This window comes from Petromyzon marinus, assembly GCF_048934315.1.
Source record: "Petromyzon marinus isolate PM22_M1 ecotype Great Lakes invasive population chromosome 77 unlocalized genomic scaffold, UKy_Petmar_22M1.pri1.0 chr77_unloc.2, whole genome shotgun sequence".
Classification (NCBI taxonomy): Eukaryota; Metazoa; Chordata; class Hyperoartia; order Petromyzontiformes; family Petromyzontidae; genus Petromyzon; species Petromyzon marinus.
In genome coordinates, this window is record NW_027422622.1 from 1,119,756 (window position 1) to 1,142,255 (window position 22,500).

The 22,500-nt window shown below is 53.8% G+C and overlaps 1 protein-coding gene across 1 annotated transcript in view; it reads left to right on the plus strand.

Annotated features, from left to right (window-relative positions):
* Positions 1–22,500, plus strand: part of LOC116958455 (uncharacterized) — a 40,411-nt gene that overhangs the window by 9,398 nt on the left and 8,513 nt on the right. Inside the window, exon 4 of the mRNA XM_076058608.1 lies at positions 6,105–6,186. Within this exon, the coding sequence (XP_075914723.1) occupies positions 6,105–6,186 (82 nt within the window). The remainder of the gene's footprint in view (positions 1–6,104; positions 6,187–22,500) is intronic.

The window sequence follows — 22,500 nt, forward strand, 5'->3', positions numbered from 1 at the left end:
TACTACCGGTGGGTGGTGGTGGTGGTGGAGCTCATAGACTCATACTACCGGTGGGTGGTGGTGGTGGTGAGGGTGGTGGTGAGGGTGGTGGAGCTCATAGACTCATACTACCGGTGGGTGGTGGTGGTGGAGCTCATAGACTCATACTACCGGTGGGTGGTGGTGGTGGTGGTGGTGCTCATAGACTCATTCTACCGGTGGGTGGTGGTGGTGGTGAGGGTGGTGGTGGTGGTGATGGTGCTCATAGACTCATTCTACCGGTGGGTGGTGGTGGTGGTGAGGGTGGTGGTGGTGGTGATGGTGCTCATAGACTCATTCTACCGGTGGGTGGTGAGGGTGAGGGTGGTGGTGGTGGTGAGGGTGGTGGTGGTGGTGGTGAGGGTGGTGAGGGTGGTGGTGGTGGTGCTCATAGACTCATTCTACCGGTGGGTGGTGGTGAGGGTGGTGGTGGTGGTGAGGGTGGTGGTGGTGAGGGTGGTGAGGGTGGTGGTGGTGGTGGTGGTGGTGGTGAGGGTGGTGGTGGTGGTGGTGGAGCTCATAGACTCATTCTAACGGTGGGTGGTGGTGGTGAGGGTGGTGGTGGTGGTGGTGGAGCTCATAGACTCATTCTACTGGTGGGTGGTGGTGGTGAGGGTGGTGAGGGTGGTGGTGAGGGTGGTGGTGAGGATGGTGGTGAGGGTGGTGGTGCTCATAGACTCATTCTACCGGTGGGTGGTGGTGGTGAGGGTGGTGGTGGTGGTGAGGGTGGTGGTGGTGGTGGTGGTGGTGGTGCTCATAGACTCATTCTACCGGTGGGTGGTGGTGGTGAGCTCATAGACTCATACTACCGGTGGGTGGTGGTGGTGGTGGTGCTCATAGACTCATACTACCGGTGGGTGGTGGTGGTGAGGGTGGTGGTGGTGGTGGTGAGGGTGGTGGTGGTGCTCATAGACTCATTCTACCGGTGGGTGGTGGTGGTGAGGGTGGTGAGGGTGGTGGTGGTGGTGGTGGTGGTGAGGGTGGTGGTGAGGGTGGTGGTGCTCATAGACTCATTCTACCGGTGGGTGGTGGTGGTGAGGGTGGTGAGGGTGGTGGTGAGGGTGGTGGTGAGGGTGGTGGTGAGGGTGGTGGTGGTGGTGGTGGTGGTGCTCATAGACTCATTCTACCGGTGGGTGGTGGTGGTGAGGGTGGTCATAGACTCATACTACCGGTGGGTGGTGGTGAGGGTGAGGGTGGTGGTGAGGGTGGTGGTGCTCATAGACTCATTCTACCGGTGGGTGGTGGTGGTGGTGAGGGTGGTGGTGGTGGTGGTGAGGGTGGTGGTGGTGGTGGTGAGGGTGGTGAGGGTGGTGGTGGTGGTGATGGTGCTCATAGACTCATTCTACCGGTGGGTGGTGAGGGTGAGGGTGGTGGTGGTGGTGAGGGTGGTGAGGGTGGTGGTGGTGGTGCTCATAGACTCATTCTACCGGTGGGTGGTGGTGAGGGTGAGGGTGGTGGTGGTGAGGGTGGTGAGGGTGGTGGTGGTGGTGGTGGTGGTGAGGGTGGTGGTGGTGGTGGTGGAGCTCATAGACTCATTCTACTGGTGGGTGGTGGTGGTGAGGGTGGTGAGGGTGGTGGTGAGGGTGGTGGTGGTGGTGGTGGTGCTCATAGACTCATTCTACTGGTGGGTGGTGGTGGTGAGGGTGGTGAGGGTGGTGGTGAGGGTGGTGGTGAGGGTGGTGGTGCTCATAGACTCATTCTACCGGTGGGTGGTGGTGGTGAGGGTGGTGAGGGTGGTGGTGAGGGTGGTAGTGAGGGTGGTGGTGGTGCTCATAGACTCATTCTACCGGTGGGTGGTGGTGAGGGTGGTGAGGTTGGTGGTGAGGGTGGTGTGGGTGGTGGTGGTGGTGAGGGTGATGGTGGTGGTGGTGGTGGTGAGGGTGATGGTGGTGAGGGTGGTGGTGGTGAGGGTGGTTGTGGAGGTGAGGGTGGTGGTGAGGGTGGTGGTGAGAGTGGTGGTGGTGAGGGTGGTGGTGGTGAGGGTGGTGGTGAGGGTGGTGATGGTGAGGGTGGTGGCGAGGGTGGTGGTGAGAGTGGTGGTGGTGGTGAGGGTGGTGGTGAGGGTGGTGGTGAGGGTGGTGGTGGTGAGAGTGGTGGTGGTGGTGAGGGTGGTGAGGGTGGTGATGGTGAAGGTGATGGTGAGGGTGGTGGTGAGAGTGGTGGTGGTGGTGAGGGTGGTGGTGAGGGTGGTGGTGGTGAGAGTGGTGGTGGTGGTGCTGGTGAGGGTGGTGGTGGTGGTGGTGGTGAGGGTGGTGGTGAGGGTGGTGGTGGTGATGGTGAGGGTGATGGTGAGGGTGGTGGTGGTGAGAGTGGTGGTGGTGAGGGTGGTGGTGGTGGTGATGGTGAGGGTGATGGTGAGGGTGGTGGTGGTGAGGGTGGTGGTGATGGTGAGGGTGATGCTGAGGGTGGTGGTGGTGAGAGTGGTGGTGGTGGTGGTGGTGGTGGTGAGGGTGGTGGTGGTGGTGAGAGTGGTGGTGAGGGTGGTGATGGTGAGGGTGGTGGTGAGGGTGGTGAGGGTGGTGGTGGTGAGAGTGGTGGTGAGGGTGGTGATGGTGAGGGTGATGGTGAGGGTGATGGTGAGGGTGGTGGTGTTGCTCTTTGGTTCTTCATATATAGTCACGTCGGTAATAAAATAATAAAATAATAATAATAAATCACGACGTTTCGATCGCACCACAAGCGGTCGTCCTCGGGCGGAAAAAAAAATAATCCAGCAGTGGAACTGCTAAACCAGCGAGAGAGCCACTATAACGAGACGTTATATACGTGGTGATGGGCAAGCAAGGCAATGCCTGAGCTGGACAGGGATTCCATCCCCGCTACAGCGAGACGTTATATACGTGGTGATGGGCAAGCAGGCGGTGCCTGAGCAGGAAAGGGATTCCATCCCCGCTACAACGAGACATTATATACGTGGTGATGGGCAAGCTAGGCAATGCCTGAGCTGGACAAGGATTCCATCCCCGCAATAACGAGACGTTATATACGTGGTGATGGGCAAGCAGGCGAGGTCTCAGCTGGAAAGGGATTCTATCCCCGCTACAACGAGACGTTATATACGTGGTGATGGGCAAGCTAGGTGATGCCTGAGCTGGACAGGAATTCCATCCCCGCTACAACGAGACGTTATATACGTGGTGATGGGCAAGCAGGCGGTGCCTGAGCTGGAAAGGGATTCCATCTCCACTACAGCGAGACGTTATATACGTGGTGATGGGCAAGCAGGCGATGCCTGAGCTGGACAAGGATTCCATCCCCGCTACAGCGAGACGTTATATACGTGGTGATGGGCGAGCAGGCGATGCCTGAGCTGAAAGGAATTCCATCCCCGCTACAGCGAGACGTTATATACGTGGTGATGGGCAAGCAGGCGATGCCTGAGCTGGAAAGGAATTCCATCCCCGCACGCGAGCACGTCAGTTGTGTTAATGGGGGGAGATTAAGGAGAGAGAGATTGGGGAGAGAGAGATGAGCATGAAATGAGCTCCCGTCGCCGCTGAAGACTATCGCCCCCGCATACTCGCGCAGCAGCAGTGTCCATGGGATATTAGCGCTGTGTTGATGGGAGAGATTAGGCAGGGAGATTCGTGGATATCAGCGTCTGTGTGTAACACCAGCTGCGGCACGTGCACGCAAAATCCGTGATCTGACCCCATCTGTGAAGGATGTCATTCCTGAGATGCAATGCCCTCCTTAATCTCCCCCCATTAACACAACTGACGTGCTCGCGTGCGGGGATGGAATTCCTTTCCAGCTCAGGCACCGCCTGCTGGCCCATCACCACGTATATAACGTCTCGTTGTAGCGGGGATGGAATTCCTTTCCAGCTCAGGCACCGCCTGCTTGACCATCACCACGTATATAACGTCTCGCTGTAGCGGGGATGGAATTCCTTTCCAGCTCAGGCACCGCCTGCTGGCCTATCACCACGTATATAACGTCTCGCTGTAGCGGGGATGGAATCCCTGTCCAGCTCAGGCATCGCCTGCTTGCCCATCACCACGTATATAACGTCTCGCTGTAGCGGGGATGGAATTCCTTTCCTGCTCAGGCACCGCCTGCTGGCCCATCACCACGTATATAATAACGTCTTGTTGTTGTAGTGGGGATGAAATTCCTTTCCTGCTCAGGCATCGCCTGCTTGCCCATCACCACGTATATAACATCTTGTTGTAGCGGGGATGGAATCCCTGTCCAGCTCAGGCATCGCCTGCTTGCCCATCACCACGTATATAATAACCTTGTTGTAGTGGGGATGGAATTCCTTTCCAGCTCAGGCACCGCCTGCTTGCCCATCACCACGTATATAATAACGTCTCGCTGTAACGGGGATGGAATTCCTGTCCAGCTGAGACCCCACCTGCTTGCCCATCACCACGTATATAATAACCTTGTTGTAGTGGGGATGGAATTCCTTTCCAGCTCAGGCACCGCCTGCTTGCCCATCACCACGTATATAATAACGTCTCGCTGTAACGGGGATGGAATTCCTGTCCAGCTGAGACCCCACCTGCTTGCCCATCACCACGTATATAATAACGTCTCGTAGCGGGATGGAATCCCTTTCCAGCTCAGGCACCGCCTGCTGGCCCATCACCACGTATATAACGTCTCGTTGTAGTGGAGATGGAATTCCTGTACAGCTCAGGCACCGCCTGCTTGCCCATCACCACGTATATAATGTCTCGTAGCGGGGATGGAATTCCTGTCCAGCTGAGACCCCACCTGCTGGCCCATCACCACATATATAACGTCTCGCTGTAGCAGGGATGGAATCCCTGTCCAGCTGAGACACCGCCTGCTGGCCCATCACCACGTATATAATAACGTCTTGTTGTTGTAGTGGGGATGGAATTCCTTTCCTGCTCAGGCACCGCCTGCTTGCCCATCACCACGTATATAACATCTTGTTGTAGCGGGGATGGAATTCCTTTCCTGCTCAGGCACAGCCTGCTTGCCCATCACCACGTATATAATAACGTCTCGTTGTAGTGGAGATGGAATTGTTCGAAACGTCGTGATTTATTTTATTTTATTTCTACCAACTACGTGATGACTTTGCCGATAGAACCAAAGAGTTTGTATTCCTGCAGTCACAAATGCTTCAAATGAAGATTAATGTTGTTGATGTTGTTGATGTTGTTGATGGTGATGATGATGATGTTGATGATGTAGATGGTGATGTTGTTGATGATGTAGATGGTGATGTTGTTGATGATGTAGATGGTGATGTTGATGTTGTTGATGATGTAAATGTTGATGTTATCGATGTTGTTGTTATTGATGTTATTGATGTTGTTGAGGATGTTATCAATGTTGTTGTTGTTGATGTTGTTATTGATGTTGTTGAGGATGTTATCAATGTTGTTGTTGATGTTGTTATTGATGTTGTTGAGGATGTTATCAATGTTGTTGTTGTTATTGTTGTTGTTATTGATGTTGTTATTGATGTTGTTGAGGATGTTATCAATGTTGTTGTTGATGTTGTTGTTGATGTTATTGATGTTGTTGAGGTTGTTATCAATGTTGTTGTTGTTGATGTTGTTATTGATGTTGTTATTGATGTTGTTGAGGTTGTTATCAATGTTGTTGTTGTTGAGGTTGTTATCAATGATGTTGTTGTTGATGTTGTTGTTGTTGATGTTGTTGATGATGTTGATGTTGTTGTTGTTGAGGTTGTTATGAATGTTATTGATGTTGTTGTTGTTATTGATGTTGTTGAGGTTGTTATGAATGTTGTTGATGTTGTTGATGTTGTTGTTATTGTTGTTGTTGATGTTGTTGTTGTTGATGTTGTTATTGTTGTTGATGTTGTTGTTAATGTTGTTGTTGTTGATGTTGTTGTTTATGTTGTTGTTGTTGATGTTGTTGTTTATGTTGTTGTTGATGTTGTTGATGTTGTTGTTGCTGTTGTTATTGATGTTGTTGTTGATGTTGTTGTTATTGATGTTGTTGAGGATGTTATCAATGTTGTTGTTGGTGATGTTGTTGAGTTTGTTATGAATGTTGTTGTTGATGTTGTTTTTGATGTTGTTGTTGTTGTTATTGTTGTTATTATTGTTGTTGTTGTTGATGTGCGGGCACAGTGAGGAGGCTCGCCGCGTGTGGGAGCAGCGTGAGGATGAGTGGCAGCGTGAGCAGCGAGCTCGCGACAAGCTCACACAGCAGGTTACACACACAGTGACACACACAGTGACACACACAGTGACACACACACAGTGACACACACAGTGACACACACAGTGACACACACACAGTGACACACACACACAGTGACACACACAGTGACACACACACAGTGACACACACAGTGACACACACACAGTGACACACACAGTGACACACACACAGTGACACACACAGTGACACACACACAGTGACACACACAGTGACACACACAGTGACACACACACACAGTGACACACACAGTGACACACACAGTGACACACACACAGACACACCCACACAGTGACACACACAGTGACACACACACAGACACACACACACAGTGACACACACAGTGACACACACAGTGACACACACACAGTGACACACACAGTGACACACACAGTTACACACACACAGTGACACACACAGTGACACACACACAGACACACACACACAGTGACACACACAGTGACACACACACAGTGACACACACAGTGACACACACAGTTACACACACACACAGTGACACACACAGTGACACACACAGTTACACACACACACAGTGACACACACACACAATGACACACAGACACACAGTGACACACACACACAGTGACACACACACAGTGACACACACACAGTGACACACACACACAGTGACACACACAGTGACACACACACAGTGACACACACACACAGTGACACACACAGTGACACACAGTGACACACACACAGTGACACACACAGTGACACACACACAGTGACACACACACAGTGACACACACAGACACACACACACAGTGACACACACACAGTGACACACACACAGTGACACACACAGTGACACACACACACATACACACAGTGACACACACACACAGTGACACACACACACAGTGACACACACAGTGACACACACACAGTGACACACACACACAGTGACACACACAGTGACACACAGTGACACACACACACAGTGACACACACACACAGTGACACACACAGTGACACACACACACACAGTGACACACACACAGACACACACAGTGACACACACAGTGACACACACACACACAGTGACACACACAGTGACACACACACACACAGTGACAAAAGATCCCCCATATAGCCTTAACAGACTGTAGGGGCAAGTGCTGTTAGCGAGCACCTATGAAGGCCGGAACGGTACACGAGGGGGTGGGTGGCCAGCACCACGCCCGACCGCCTTTGTCTCCCTAGTGGCAATGTTTACACACCGCACCAGGTACTCATTTGAGGCTGAGTCGACCTAGGGGAGGCCTGGGACCGGTTCAGATAATCGTCACTGGTGTTGGCCGTGAGCGAGAATCGAACCCGGGTCGCCAGGTTCATAGCGCAGCGCGCTAACCGCTACACTACCGCTCCCCACACAGTGACACACACACAGTGACACACACAGTGACACACACACAGTCACAGTGTACACACACACACACAGTGACACACAGACACAGTGACACACAGACACACACACACAGTGATACACACACAGTGACACACACAGTGACACACACACAGTCACAGTGTACACACACACACAGTGACACACACACAGTGACACACACACACAGTGACACACACAGTGACACACACACAGACACACACAGTGACACACACAGTGACACACACACAGACACACACAGTGACACACACAGTGACACACACACAGACACACACAGTGACACACACACAGACACACACAGTGACACACACAGTGACACACACACAGACACACACAGTGACACACACAGTGACACACACACACACACACACAGACACACAGTGACACACAGACACACACAGTGACACACACACAGTGACACACACACAGTGACACACACAGTGACACACACACACATAGTGACACACACACACACACAGTGACACATACACACACACACACACAGTGACACACACACACACAGTGACAACAACAACCGCCATTCGCCACTAAGTGGCGGTGACATCACCACGACGCTTGTGCCAGGCTATGTGCACCCTGAGGCCACGTGAAGTGTCGAACGCCCGCTGGCAGGAGGTCACGGGGCAGACCCAGGTGCCACGGGTCGACTGACTGAGATGACTGGCTGATGCACCACCTGTGCCCCCTACTGTGCCAACCTGCTGTGCTTTAGCCACCCGGCGCTCCGCTCGCTGTTGTGAGCGTCGCTCCTCCGCCCTCCGTTGTTGTTGGAGGGCGACTGCCTCCAACTGCCCAGTAGCATCCTTCACGAGCCTCCTCCACAGAGGCCGATCTTGACACCGCTGGTACCAGTCATCGGCAAGTCCACTCAGCTCCACGTCCTCCTGTACCACATCACTCCATCTCTTCTCTAGCCCGTGCCGCGCCCGCCTAGCCCCCTCAATCCGGCCAAACAAAAGCTGTTTCGGCATGCGGTGGCTGGGCATGCGGGCTACATGACCCAGCCATCGCAGCCTTGCCTGCCGGAGGAGCTCACCGATGGGACCCTGCCCAGATCTTTCAAGGATTTGTGAGCTCCTCACACAATCCAGTCTGGTTAAACCCAGGATGGATCGTAGGCAGGCCAGCCTAAATGTTTCTAACCGGCGAAGATGTTCCATTAGGGGGGTCCACGTTTCGCAAGCGTAGAGAAGGGAGGGAATGACCGTGGCCGAGAAGACCTGAAGCTTAGTGCGGAGCGACAGACCAGGTAGCTTCCACACAGCGTTACGCAACCGGTGAAAAGATATTGCCGCTCGACTGATTCGGAGTGAGACCTCTGCTGTTAAACTGGAGCCAGTCATAAGCACACTGCCCAGGTATGGGAAACTCTCCACTCTCTCCACAACTGCCCCATCACCGATTGGGAGTTGTGGGGGTGGAGTGTCCGATGGTACAAAATACCCAGGCAGGTGCTTAGTTTTGGTGGGGCTGATGGTAAGGCCCCACCTCTTAGTGGCACGCTCCAGTCTCAGCAGCAGCGTCTCCAACTCCTCCTCTGACTGAGCAGCTATTACCAAGTCATCAGCATACATAACGTGGTTGAGCAATAGGGAGCCATCCCTTGACCGCACCCGGGCATCGATTAGCCTCCCATTATATCTGTACCATATGGAGATTCCCCCGGTACAGCTATTGAAGGCTTCACGAACTACGTGGTCAAAATAGATGTTAAATAATGTGGGAGCCAGAGGACATCCCTGTCGCACCCCAAGGTGTACAGGGAATGGCTCTGACTCCCGGCCACGTAGTTTTACCCGGGCCCGCTCACCATCATGAAGGTCCTTAATGATCGTGAGCAGAGGGTCAGGTACTCCAAAAGCACGAAGAACGACCCAGAGCCCAGGCCTACTGATGGTATCATAGGCCTTGACCAGGTCAATAAAGCAGAGATGTAGGTCTTGTTGGAATTCCCTACACCTCTGCTGTAGCAGACGGACAGAAAATATGGCATCTGTGCAGGACCGCCCTTTCCTGAAACCGCATTGGGGCTCCGCAAGCCTCTCCTCAGCGTGCCTGGCAAGGCGATGCTGAATAATCCTTGCCAGGACCTTTCCCGGCACACTGAGGAGTGAGATGCCCCTGTAGTTGTTACAGTCTGTGCGGTCCCCCTTCTTAAAAAGGGGGACCACCAGGGCATCCTTCCAATCCTGCGGAACCCGTCCAGTGGTCCAGACTGTTGTTATGATGTCATATAGGGCAGTCTGTGCACAAACGCCACCCTCCCTCAGCATTTCGCTTGGGAGATCATCTCTGCCCGCTGCCTTTCCTGGTCTCAGACTCCGGATCGCCTTCAATACTTCCTCAGCAGATGGCACCTCAGCCAGCCACTCACAGGGGGTGACTTCATCCAATATTTGAGGCACCGCAGCCTCAGCAGGGTCATCCTCACTTTGTGCCACGATGTTTTCCTGGCTGAGGGATTTTCCCTCCCCCAGGACCTCACAGAAATGCTCAGCAAATCTGCGAACCTGTTCCTGGGGGTCGGAAATTGGATCACCGTTTTTTCCCCTAATGATGGTAATAGGTGTGGCGCTGCAGGTTACTTTTTTGATGGAGTTAAATAGCGATTTGTGATCACGGGCCACTGAGGCAGACTCCATCTCCTCAGCAACCCGCGACCACCACCCATCCTTGCAGCGCCTCACGGCTCTCCGAACCTCCGAGCGAAGGCTGCGGTAAGCCTCCTCATTCTCTGACGTGGGATTCTGTAGCCGATGACAGTGGGCCTGTCGCTTTTTCTCAACCATCGTGAACAGCTCCTCTGTCATCCAGGGTGTCTGGGGAGGTCTGGACCGCGTACCCAAAGCAGCCATTGCAGCTGCATGAGTCACAGTCCTAAACCTCGCCCATTTACCCTCGACATCAGGAGGAGTCGGGGACGATGCCAATCCCAGCCGCAAGCGATGATGAAATTCTCGCTTGCAACTTTCATCAGATAACTGAGACCAGGCCACTTTAGGTTGGAATGGGGTCCTGGGTGTACACCCACCACCGGAGTGGAAGAATGGCAGGCGCATCTTACAGATGACTAGTCGATGGTCAGAGGGCAGATCAGCTCCACGGTAGGTCCTGGTGTCAAGGACATGGGCTCGCATTTGCTGGTCCGTCACTATGTAATCCAGCAGATGTTCTTGCTTGGACCCGGCATGCATCCATGATGTTGTGTGGATGCGCCGATGCCGGAACAGCGTGTTGGTAATTACAAGCCCATGGGCTGCACAAAAATCTAGCAGCCTCCTACCGTTGTTATTGAGCTGATCTGGCCCATGCCCTCCAATCACTCCAGACCAGGTGCCAGTATCATGACCAACTCGGGCATTGAAGTCACCCAACATGATGACTCTATCCCGAGGGGCCACTTTAGCCAGCACCTGTGACAGGAGGTCATAGAAGGCATCTGACTCATCGGCTTTGCCTGCATCCCTCCACGGATGTTCATCTTCGGTGGGGGCATAAGTAACCACGACCACCATTCCTCGCCTCCGGTTGATGGGAAGGCGAGCCCAAAGTAGCCTGGGGCTTACAGCTTCCCACACCTCACCGCCACGCTCCCACGCCCCCTTCATTCTTTTGTTCAAAAGAAGACCCACACCCTGTTGTTTGGCAGTCTGCTGCCCCGAGTAGAGGACTGTCCACCCCTCATGGTGGCAGGAGCCAGAGCCGGTCCACCGGACCTCCTGAATGCCGCATAGATCCAGGCGGTACCGGTCCAGCTCCCGACAGAGGAGTGGCAGCCTCTCCTCTGCAGTGAGCGTTCGAACATTCCACGTGGCCAACCGTAGTGGCTTTTCGTTGTTTCTGGAGTAGCCCCGAGGGTAGGTATTCAATCTCCTGGCTCCGCCAATTGGGGTTTGGCCAGGAGACGTCATAGACGCCTGGCCCCCCGGGGCCTCCGGCACAAGCTTAGTTGTTACATATTTCAGTTTAATTCGTAGTTTCGTGGTAATTAATTGAAGGTGGAGGGGTTACCAGCCCCTCGCACCCGTCCAGAGCCCCCGTTTAGCCCCTGTGGTGGACACATATGCCATGAGGGGAGGAGCCAATCAAAATTGGATCTCCCCCCACAGCGCTGTCCACGACAGAGTTGCCCGTCCGGCACCGCGAGGAGGTAGGGGGTTGTTTTGCCGAACACAGTGACACACACACAGACACACACACAGTGACACACAGTGACACACACACACACAGTGACACACAGTGACACACACAGTGACACACACACACAGTGACACACACAGTGACACACACACACAGTGACACACACAGTGACACACACACACACAGACACACACACACACAGTGACACACACAGTGACACACACAGTGACACACACACACAGTGACACACACACACACAGTGACACACACACACACAGTGACACACACAGTGACACACACACACAGTGACACACACACAGTGACACACACAGTGACACACACACACAGTGACACACACACAGTGACACACACAGTGACACACACAGTGACACACACACAGTGACACACACAGTGACACACACACAGTGACACACACACACAGACACACACAGTGACACACACACAGTGACACACACACACAGTGACACACACACACACAGTGACACACACAGTGACACACACACAGTGACATACACACACAGACACACACAGTGACACACACACAGTGACACACACACAGTGACACATACAACAACAACAACAACCGCCATTCGCCACTAAGTGGCGGTGACGTCACCACGACGCTTGTGCCAGGCTATGTGCATCCGGAGGCCACGTGAAGTGTCGAACGCCCGCTGGCAGGAGGTCACGGGGCAGACCCAGGTGCCACGGGTCGACTGACTGAGATGACTGGCTGATGCACCACCTGTGCCCCCTACTGTGCCAACCTGCTGTGCTTTAGCCACCCGGCGCTCCGCTCGCTGTTGTGAGCGTCGCTCCTCCGCCCTCCGTTGTTGTTGGAGGGCGACTGCCTCCAACTGCCCAGTAGCATCCTTCACGAGCCTCCTCCACAGAGGCCGATCTTGACACCGCTGGTACCAGTCATCGGCAAGTCCACTCAGCTCCACGTCCTCCTGTACCACATCACTCCATCTCTTCTCTAGCCCGTGCCGCGCCCGCTTAGCCCCCTCAATCCGGCCAAACAAAAGCTGTTTCGGCATGCGGTGGCTGGGCATGCGGGCTACATGACCCAGCCATCGCAGCCTTGCCTGCCGGAGGAGCTCACCGATGGGACCCTGCCCAGATCTTTCAAGGATTTGTGAGCTCCTCACACAATCCAGTCTGGTTAAACCCAGGATGGATCGTAGGCAGGTCAGCCTAAATGTTTCTAACCGGCGAAGATGTTCCATTAGGGGGGTCCACGTTTCGCAAGCGTAGAGAAGGGAGGGAATGACCGTGGCCGAGAAGACCTGAAGCTTAGTGCGGAGCGACAGACCAGGTAGCTTCCACACAGCGTTACGCAACCGATGAAAAGATATTGCCGCTCGACTGATTCGGAGTGAGACCTCTGCTGTTAAACTGGAGCCAGTCATAAGCACACTGCCCAGGTATGGGAAACTCTCCACTCTCTCCACAACTGCCCCATCACCGATTGGGAGTTGTGGGGGTGGAGTGTCCGATGGTACAAAATACCCAGGCAGGTGCTTAGTTTTGGTGGGGCTGATGGTAAGGCCCCACCTCTTAGTGGCACGCTCCAGTCTCAGCAGCAGCGTCTCCAACTCCTCCTCTGACTGAGCAGCTATTACCAAGTCATCAGCATACATAACGTGGTTGAGCAATAGGGAGCCATCCCTTGACCGCACCCGGGCATCGATTAGCCTCCCATTATATCTGTACCATATGGAGATTCCCCCGGTACAGCTATTGAAGGCTTCACGAACTACGTGGTCAAAATAGATGTTAAATAATGTGGGAGCCAGAGGACATCCCTGTCGCACCCCAAGGTGTACAGGGAATGGCTCTGACTCCCGGCCACGTAGTTTTACCCGGGCCCGCTCACCATCATGAAGGTCCTTAATGATCGTGAGCAGAGGGTCAGGTACTCCAAAAGCACGAAGAACGACCCAGAGCCCAGGCCTACTGATGGTATCATAGGCCTTGACCAGGTCAATAAAGCAGAGATGTAGGTCTTGTTGGAATTCCCTACACCTCTGCTGTAGCAGACGGACAGAAAATATGGCATCTGTGCAGGACCGCCCTTTCCTGAAACCGCATTGGGGCTCCGCAAGCCTCTCCTCAGCGTGCCTGGCAAGGCGATGCTGAATAATCCTTGCCAGGACCTTTCCCGGCACACTGAGGAGTGAGATGCCCCTGTAGTTGTTACAGTCTGTGCGGTCCCCCTTCTTAAAAAGGGGGACCACCAGGGCATCCTTCCAATCCTGCGGAACCCGTCCAGTGGTCCAGACTGTTGTTATGATGTCATATAGGGCAGTCTGTGCACAAACGCCACCCTCCCTCAGCATTTCGCTTGGGAGATCATCTCTGCCCGCTGCCTTTCCTGGTCTCAGACTCCGGATCGCCTTCAATACTTCCTCAGCAGATGGCACCTCAGCCAGCCACTCACAGGGGGTGACTTCATCCAATATTTGAGGCACCGCAGCCTCAGCAGGGTCATCCTCACTTTGTGCCACGATGTTTTCCTGGCTGAGGGATTTTCCCTCCCCCAGGACCTCACAGAAATGCTCAGCAAATCTGCGAACCTGTTCCTGGGGGTCGGAAATTGGATCACCGTTTTTTCCCCTAATGATGGTAATAGGTGTGGCGCTGCAGGTTACTTTTTTGATGGAGTTAAATAGCGATTTGTGATCACGGGCCACTGAGGCAGACTCCATCTCCTCAGCAACCCGCGACCACCACCCATCCTTGCAGCACCTCACGGCTCTCCGAACCTCCGAGCGAAGGCTGCGGTAAGCCTCCTCATTCTCTGACGTGGGATTCTGTAGCCGATGACAGTGGGCCTGTCGCTTTTTCTCAACCATCGTGAACAGCTCCTCTGTCATCCAGGGTGTCTGGGGAGGTCTGGACCGCGTACCCAAAGCAGCCATTGCAGCTGCATGAGTCACAGTCCTAAACCTCGCCCATTTACCCTCGACATCAGGAGGAGTCGGGGACGATGCCAATCCCAGCCGCAAGCGATGATGAAATTCTCGCTTGCAACTTTCATCAGATAACTGAGACCAGGCCACTTTAGGTTGGAATGGGGTCCTGGGTGTACACCCACCACCGGAGTGGAAGAATGGCAGGCGCATCTTACAGATGACTAGTCGATGGTCAGAGGGCAGATCAGCTCCACGGTAGGTCCTGGTGTCAAGGACATGGGCTCGCATTCGCTGGTCCGTCACTATGTAATCCAGCAGATGTTCTTGCTTGGACCCGGCATGCATCCATGATGTTGTGTGGATGCGCCGATGCCGGAACAGCGTGTTGGTAATTACAAGCCCATGGGCTGCACAAAAATCTAGCAGCCTCCTACCGTTGTTATTGAGCTGATCTGGCCCATGCCCTCCAATCACTCCAGACCAGGTGCCAGTATCATGACCAACTCGGGCATTGAAGTCACCCAACATGATGACTCTATCCCGAGGGGCCACTTTAGCCAGCACCTGTGACAGGAGGTCATAGAAGGCATCTGACTCATCGGCTTTGCCTGCATCCCTCCACGGATGTTCATCTTCGGTGGGGGCATAAGTAACCACGACCACCATTCCTCGCCTCCGGTTGATGGGAAGGCGAGCCCAAAGTAGCCTGGGGCTTACAGCTTCCCACACCTCACCGCCACGCTCCCACGCCCCCTTCATTCTTTTGTTCAAAAGAAGACCCACACCCTGTTGTTTGGCAGTCTGCTGCCCCGAGTAGAGGACTGTCCACCCCTCATGGTGGCAGGAGCCAGAGCCGGTCCACCGGACCTCCTGAATGCCGCATAGATCCAGGCGGTACCGGTCCAGCTCCCGACAGAGGAGTGGCAGCCTCTCCTCTGCAGTGAGCGTTCGAACATTCCACGTGGCCAACCGTAGTGGCTTTTCGTTGTTTCTGGAGTAGCCCCGAGGGTAGGTATTCAATCTCCTGGCTCCGCCAATTGGGGTTTGGCCAGGAGACGTCATAGACGCCTGGCCCCCCGGGGCCTCCGGCACAAGCTTAGTTGTTACATATTTCAGTTTAATTCGTAGTTTCGTGGTAATTAATTGAAGGTGGAGGGGTTACCAGCCCCTCGCACCCGTCCAGAGCCCCCGTTTAGCCCCTGTGGTGGACACATATGCCATGAGGGGAGGAGCCAATCAAAATTGGATCTCCCCCCACAGCGCTGTCCACGACAGAGTTGCCCGTCCGGCACCGCGAGGAGGTAGGGGGTTGTTTTGCCGAACACAGTGACACACACACAGACACACACACAGTGACACACAGTGACACACACACACACAGTGACACACAGTGACACACACAGTGACACACACACACAGTGACACACACAGTGACACACACACACAGTGACACACACAGTGACACACACACACACAGACACACACACACACAGTGACACACACAGTGACACACACAGTGACACACACACACACACACACAGTGACACACACACACACAGTGACACACACACACACAGTGACACACACAGTGACACACACACACAGTGACACACACACAGTGACACACACAGTGACACACACAGTGACACACACACAGTGACACACACACACAGTGACACACACAGTGACACACACACAGTGACACACACACAGTGACACACACAGTGACACACACACAGTGACACACACACACAGACACACACAGTGACACACACACACACAGTGACACACACACACACAGTGACACACACAGTGACACACACAGTGACACACACACAGTGACACACACACAGTGACACACACACACAGACACACACAGTGACACACACACAGTGACACACACACAGTGACACACACACAGTGACACATACAACAACAACAACAACCGCCATTCGCCACTAAGTGGCGGTGACGTCACCACGACGCTTGTGCCAGGCTATGTGCATCCTGAGGCCACGTGAAGTGTCGAACGCCCGCTGGCAGGAGGTCACGGGGCAGACCCAGGTGCCACGGGTCGACTGACTGAGATGACTGGCTGATGCACCACCTGTGCCCCCTACTGTGCCAACCTGCTGTGCTTTAGCCACCCGGCGCTCCGCTCACTGTTGTGAGCGTCGCTCCTCCGCCCTCCGTTGTTGTTGGAGGGCAACTGCCTCCAACTGCCCAGTAGCATCCTTCACGAGCCTCCTCCACAGAGGCCGATCTTGACACCGCTGGTACCAGTCATCGGCAAGTCCACTCAGCTCCACGTCCTCCTGTACCACATCACTCCATCTCTTCTCTAGCCCGTGCCGCGCCCGCTTAGCCCCCTCAATCCGGCCAAACAAAAGCTGTTTCGGCATGCGGTGGCTGGGCATGCGGGCTACATGACCCAGCCATCGCAGCCTTGCCTGCCGGAGGAGCTCACCGATGGGACCCTGCCCAGATCTTTCAAGGATTTGTGAGCTCCTCACACAATCCAGTCTGGTTAAACCCAGGATGGATCGTAGGCAGGTCAGCCTAAATGTTTCTAACCGGCGAAGATGTTCCATTAGGGGGGTCCACGTTTCGCAAGCGTAGAGAAGGGAGGGAATGACCGTGGCCGAGAAGACCTGAAGCTTAGTGCGGAGCGACAGACCAGGTAGCTTCCACACAGCGTTACGCAACCGATGAAAAGATATTGCCGCTCGACTGATTCGGAGTGAGACCTCTGCTGTTAAACTGGAGCCAGTCATAAGCACACTGCCCAGGTATGGGAAACTCTCCACTCTCTCCACAACTGCCCCATCACCGATTGGGAGTTGTGGGGGTGGAGTGTCCGATGGTACAAAATACCCAGGCAGGTGCTTAGTTTTGGTGGGGCTGATGGTAAGGCCCCACCTCTTAGTGGCACGCTCCAGTCTCAGCAGCAGCGTCTCCAACTCCTCCTCTGACTGAGCAGCTATTACCAAGTCATCAGCATACATAACGTGGTTGAGCAATAGGGAGCCATCCCTTGACCGCACCCGGGCATCGATTAGCCTCCCATTATATCTGTACCATATGGAGATTCCCCCGGTACAGCTATTGAAGGCTTCACGAACTACGTGGTCAAAATAGATGTTAAATAATGTGGGAGCCAGAGGACATCCCTGTCGCACCCCAAGGTGTACAGGGAATGGCTCTGACTCCCGGCCACGTAGTTTTACCCGGGCCCGCTCACCATCATGAAGGTCCTTAATGATCGTGAGCAGAGGGTCAGGTACTCCAAAAGCACGAAGAACGACCCAGAGCCCAGGCCTACTGATGGTATCATAGGCCTTGACCAGGTCAATAAAGCAGAGATGTAGGTCTTGTTGGAATTCCCTACACCTCTGCTGTAGCAGACGGACAGAAAATATGGCATCTGTGCAGGACCGCCCTTTCCTGAAACCGCATTGGGGCTCCGCAAGCCTCTCCTCAGCGTGCCTGGCAAGGCGATGCTGAATAATCCTTGCCAGGACCTTTCCCGGCACACTGAGGAGTGAGATGCCCCTGTAGTTGTTACAGTCTGTGCGGTCCCCCTTCTTAAAAAGGGGGACCACCAGGGCATCCTTCCAATCCTGCGGAACCCGTCCAGTGGTCCAGACTGTTGTTATGATGTCATATAGGGCAGTCTGTGCACAAACGCCACCCTCCCTCAGCATTTCGCTTGGGAGATCATCTCTGCCCGCTGCCTTTCCTAGTCTCAGACTCCGGATCGCCTTCAATACTTCCTCAGCAGATGGCACCTCAGCCAGCCACTCACAGGGGGTGACTTCATCCAATATTTGAGGCACCGCAGCCTCAGCAGGGTCATCCTCACTTTGTGCCATGATGTTTTCCTGGCTGAGGGATTTTCCCTCCCCCAGGACCTCACAGAAATGCTCAGCAAATCTGCGAACCTGTTCCTGGGGGTCGGAAATTGGATCACCGTTTTTTCCCCTAATGATGGTAATAGGTGTGGTGCTGCAGGTTACTTTTTTGATGGAGTTAAATAGCGATTTGTGATCACGGGCCACTGAGGCAGACTCCATCTCCTCAGCAACCCGCGACCACCACCCATCCTTGCAGCGCCTCACGGCTCTCCGAACCTCCGAGCGAAGGCTGCGGTAAGCCTCCTCATTCTCTGACGTGGGATTCTGTAGCCGATGACAGTGGGCCTGTCGCTTTTTCTCAACCATCCTGAACAACTCCTCTGTCATCCAGGGTGTCTGGGGAGGTCTGGACCGCGTACCCAAAGCAGCCATTGCAGCTGCATGAGTCACAGTCCTAAACCTCGCCCATTTACCCTCGACATCAGGAGGAGTCGGGGACGATGCCAATCCCACCCGCAAGCGATGATGAAATTCTCGCTTGCAACTTTCATCAGATAACTGAGACCAGGCCACTTTAGGTTGGAATGGGGTCCTGGGTGTACACCCACCACCGGAGTGGAAGAATGGCAGGCGCATCTTACAGATGACTAGTCGATGGTCAGAGGGCAGATCAGCTCCACGGTAGGTCCTGGTGTCAAGGACATGGGCTCGCATTCGCTGGTCCGTCACTATGTAGTCCAGCAGATGTTCTTGCTTGGACCCGGCATGCATCCATGATGTTGTGTGGATGCGCCGATGCCGGAACAGCGTGATGGTAATTACAAGCCCATGGGCTGCACAAAAATCTAGCAGCCTCCTACCGTTGTTATTGAGCTGATCTGGCCCATGCCCTCCAATCACTCCAGACCAGGTGCCAGTATCATGACCAACTCGGGCATTGAAGTCACCCAACATGATGACTCTATCCCGAGGGGCCACTTTAGCCAGCACCTGTGACAGGAGGTCATAGAAGGCATCTGACTCATCGGCTTTGCCTGCATCCCTCCACGGATGTTCATCTTCGGTGGGGGCATAAGTAACCACGACCACCATTCCTCGCCTCCGGTTGATGGGAAGGCGAGCCCAAAGTAGCCTGGGGCTTACAGCTTCCCACACCTCACCGCCACGCTCCCACGCCCCCTTCATTCTTTTATTCAAAAGAAGACCCACACCCTGTTGTTTGGCAGTCTGCTGCCCCGAGTAGAGGACTGTCCACCCCTCATGGTGGCAGGAGCCAGAGCCGGTCCACCGGACCTCCTGAATGCCGCATAGATCCAGGCGGTACCGGTCCAGCTCCCGACAGAGGAGTGGCAGCCTCTCCTCTGCAGTGAGCGTTCGAACATTCCACGTGGCCACCCGTAGTGGCTTTTCGTTGTTTCTGGAGTAGCCCCGAGGGTAGGTATTCAATCTCCTGGCTCCGCCAATTGGGGTTTGGCCAGGAGACGTCATAGACGCCTGGCCCCCCGGGGCCTCCGGCACAAGCTTAGTTGTTACATATTTCAGTTTAATTCGTGGTTTTGTGGTAATTAATTGAAGGTGGAGGGGTTACCAGCCCCTCGCACCCGTCCAGAGCCCCCGTTTAGCCCCTGTGGTGGACACATATGCCATGAGGGGAGGAGCCAATCAAAATTGGAACTCCCCCCACAGCACTGTCCACGACAGAGTTGCCCGTCCGGCACCGCGAGGAGGTAGGGGGTTGTTTTGCCATGGGCTGACACATACACACACAGTGACACACACACACAGTGACACACACAGACACATACACAGTGACACACACACACACACACAGTGACACACACAGACACATACACACACACACAGTGACACACACAGTGACACACACACAGTGACACACACAGACACATACACACAGTGACACACACAGTGACACACACAGACACATACACACACACAGTGACACACACAGTGACACACACAGTGACACACACACAGTGACACACACAGACACATACACAGTGACACACACACACAGTGACACACACAGACACATACACACACACACAGTGACACACACAGTGACACACACAGTGACACACACAGTGACACACACACAGTGACACACACAGTGACACACACACACAGTGACACACACAGTGACACACACAGTGACACACACACAGTGACACACACACAGTGACACACACACAGTGACACACACACAGTGACACACACACAGACACACACACACAGACACACACACACACAGTGACACACACACAGTGACACACAGTGACACATACACACACACACAGTGACAGACACACAGTGACACAGTGACACACACACAGTGACACACACAGTGACACACACACAGTGACACACACAGTGACACACACAGTGACACACACACAGCGTGACACACACACAGTGACACACACACAGTGACACACACACAGTGACACACACACAGTGACACACACACACACAGTGACACACACAGTGACACACACACAGTGACACACACAGTGACACACACAGTGACACACACAGTGACACATACACACAGTGACACACACAGACACACGCACACAGAGACACACAGATAGACACACAGACACACACACACACAGTGACACACACACACAGATACACACACACAGCAGGTGACACACACACACAGACACACACAGACAGACACAGCAGGTGACACACACACACTGCCAATGCGTGTGTCTGTGTGTGTCTGTGTCTCTGTGTGTGTGTCTCTGTGTGTGTGTGTCTGTGTGTATCTGTGTGTGTGTGTATCTGTGTGTGTCTCTGTGTGTGTGTGTGTGTCTGTGTGTGTCTCTTTGTGTGTCTCTGTGTGTGTGTGTGTCTGTGTGTGTGTCTCTGTGTGTGTATCTGTGTGTGTGTCTGTGTGTGTGTCTGTGTGTGTATCTGTGTGTGTGTCTGTGTGTATGTCTGTGTGTGTGTGTCTGTGTGTGTGTCTCTGTGTCTATGTGTGTCTGTGTGTGTGTGTCTGTGTGTGTATCTGTGTGTGTGTGTCTGTGTGTGTCTGTGTGTGTGTGTGTCTGTGTGTGTCTGTGTGTGTGTGTCTGTGTGTGTCTGTGTGTGTCTCTGTGTGTGTGTCTCTGTGTCTTTGTGTGTCTGTGTGTGCCTCTGTGTGTGTATCTGTGTGTGTCTGTGTGTCTGTGTGTCTGTGTGTGTGTCTGTGTGTGTGTGTGTGTCTGTGTGTGTGTCTGTGTGTGTGTCTCTGTGTCTGTGTGTGCCTGTGTGTGTGTGTGTCTGTGTGTGTCTCTGTGTGTGTGAGTGTCTGTGTGTGTCTGTGTGTGTGTGTCTGTGTGTGTGTGTCTGTGTGTGTCTGTGTGTGTCTCTGTGTCTGTGTGTGTCTGTGTGTGTATCTGTGTGTGTGTGTCTGTCTGTGTCTGTGTGTGTCTGTGTGTGTGTGTCTGTGTGTGTGTCTGTATGTGTGTCTGTGTGTGTCTCTGTGTCTGTGTGTGTCTGTGTGTGTCTGTGTGTCTGTATGTGTATCTGTGTCTGTGTCTGTGTGTCTGTGTGTGTGTCTGTGTGTGTCTGTGTCTGTGTGTGTGTCACCTGCAGTGTGTATCTGTGTGTGTCTGTGTGTCTCTGTGTGTGTCTGTGTGTCTCTGTGTGTGTGTGTGTGTCTATGTGTGTGTGTATCTGTGTGTGTGTGTCACCTGCAGTGTGTCTGTGTGTGTCTGTGTGTGTCTCTGTGTGTGTCTGTGTGTGTCTGTGTGTGTGTGTCTGTGTGTGTGTGTGTCTGTGTGTGTCTCTGTGTGTGTGTCTGTGTGTGTCTGTGTGTGTGTGTCTGTGTGTGTGTGTCTGTGTGTGTCTCTGTGTGTCTCTGTGTCTGTGTTGACCTCCCACCTCCAACCTCCACCTCGCCACCCACCCA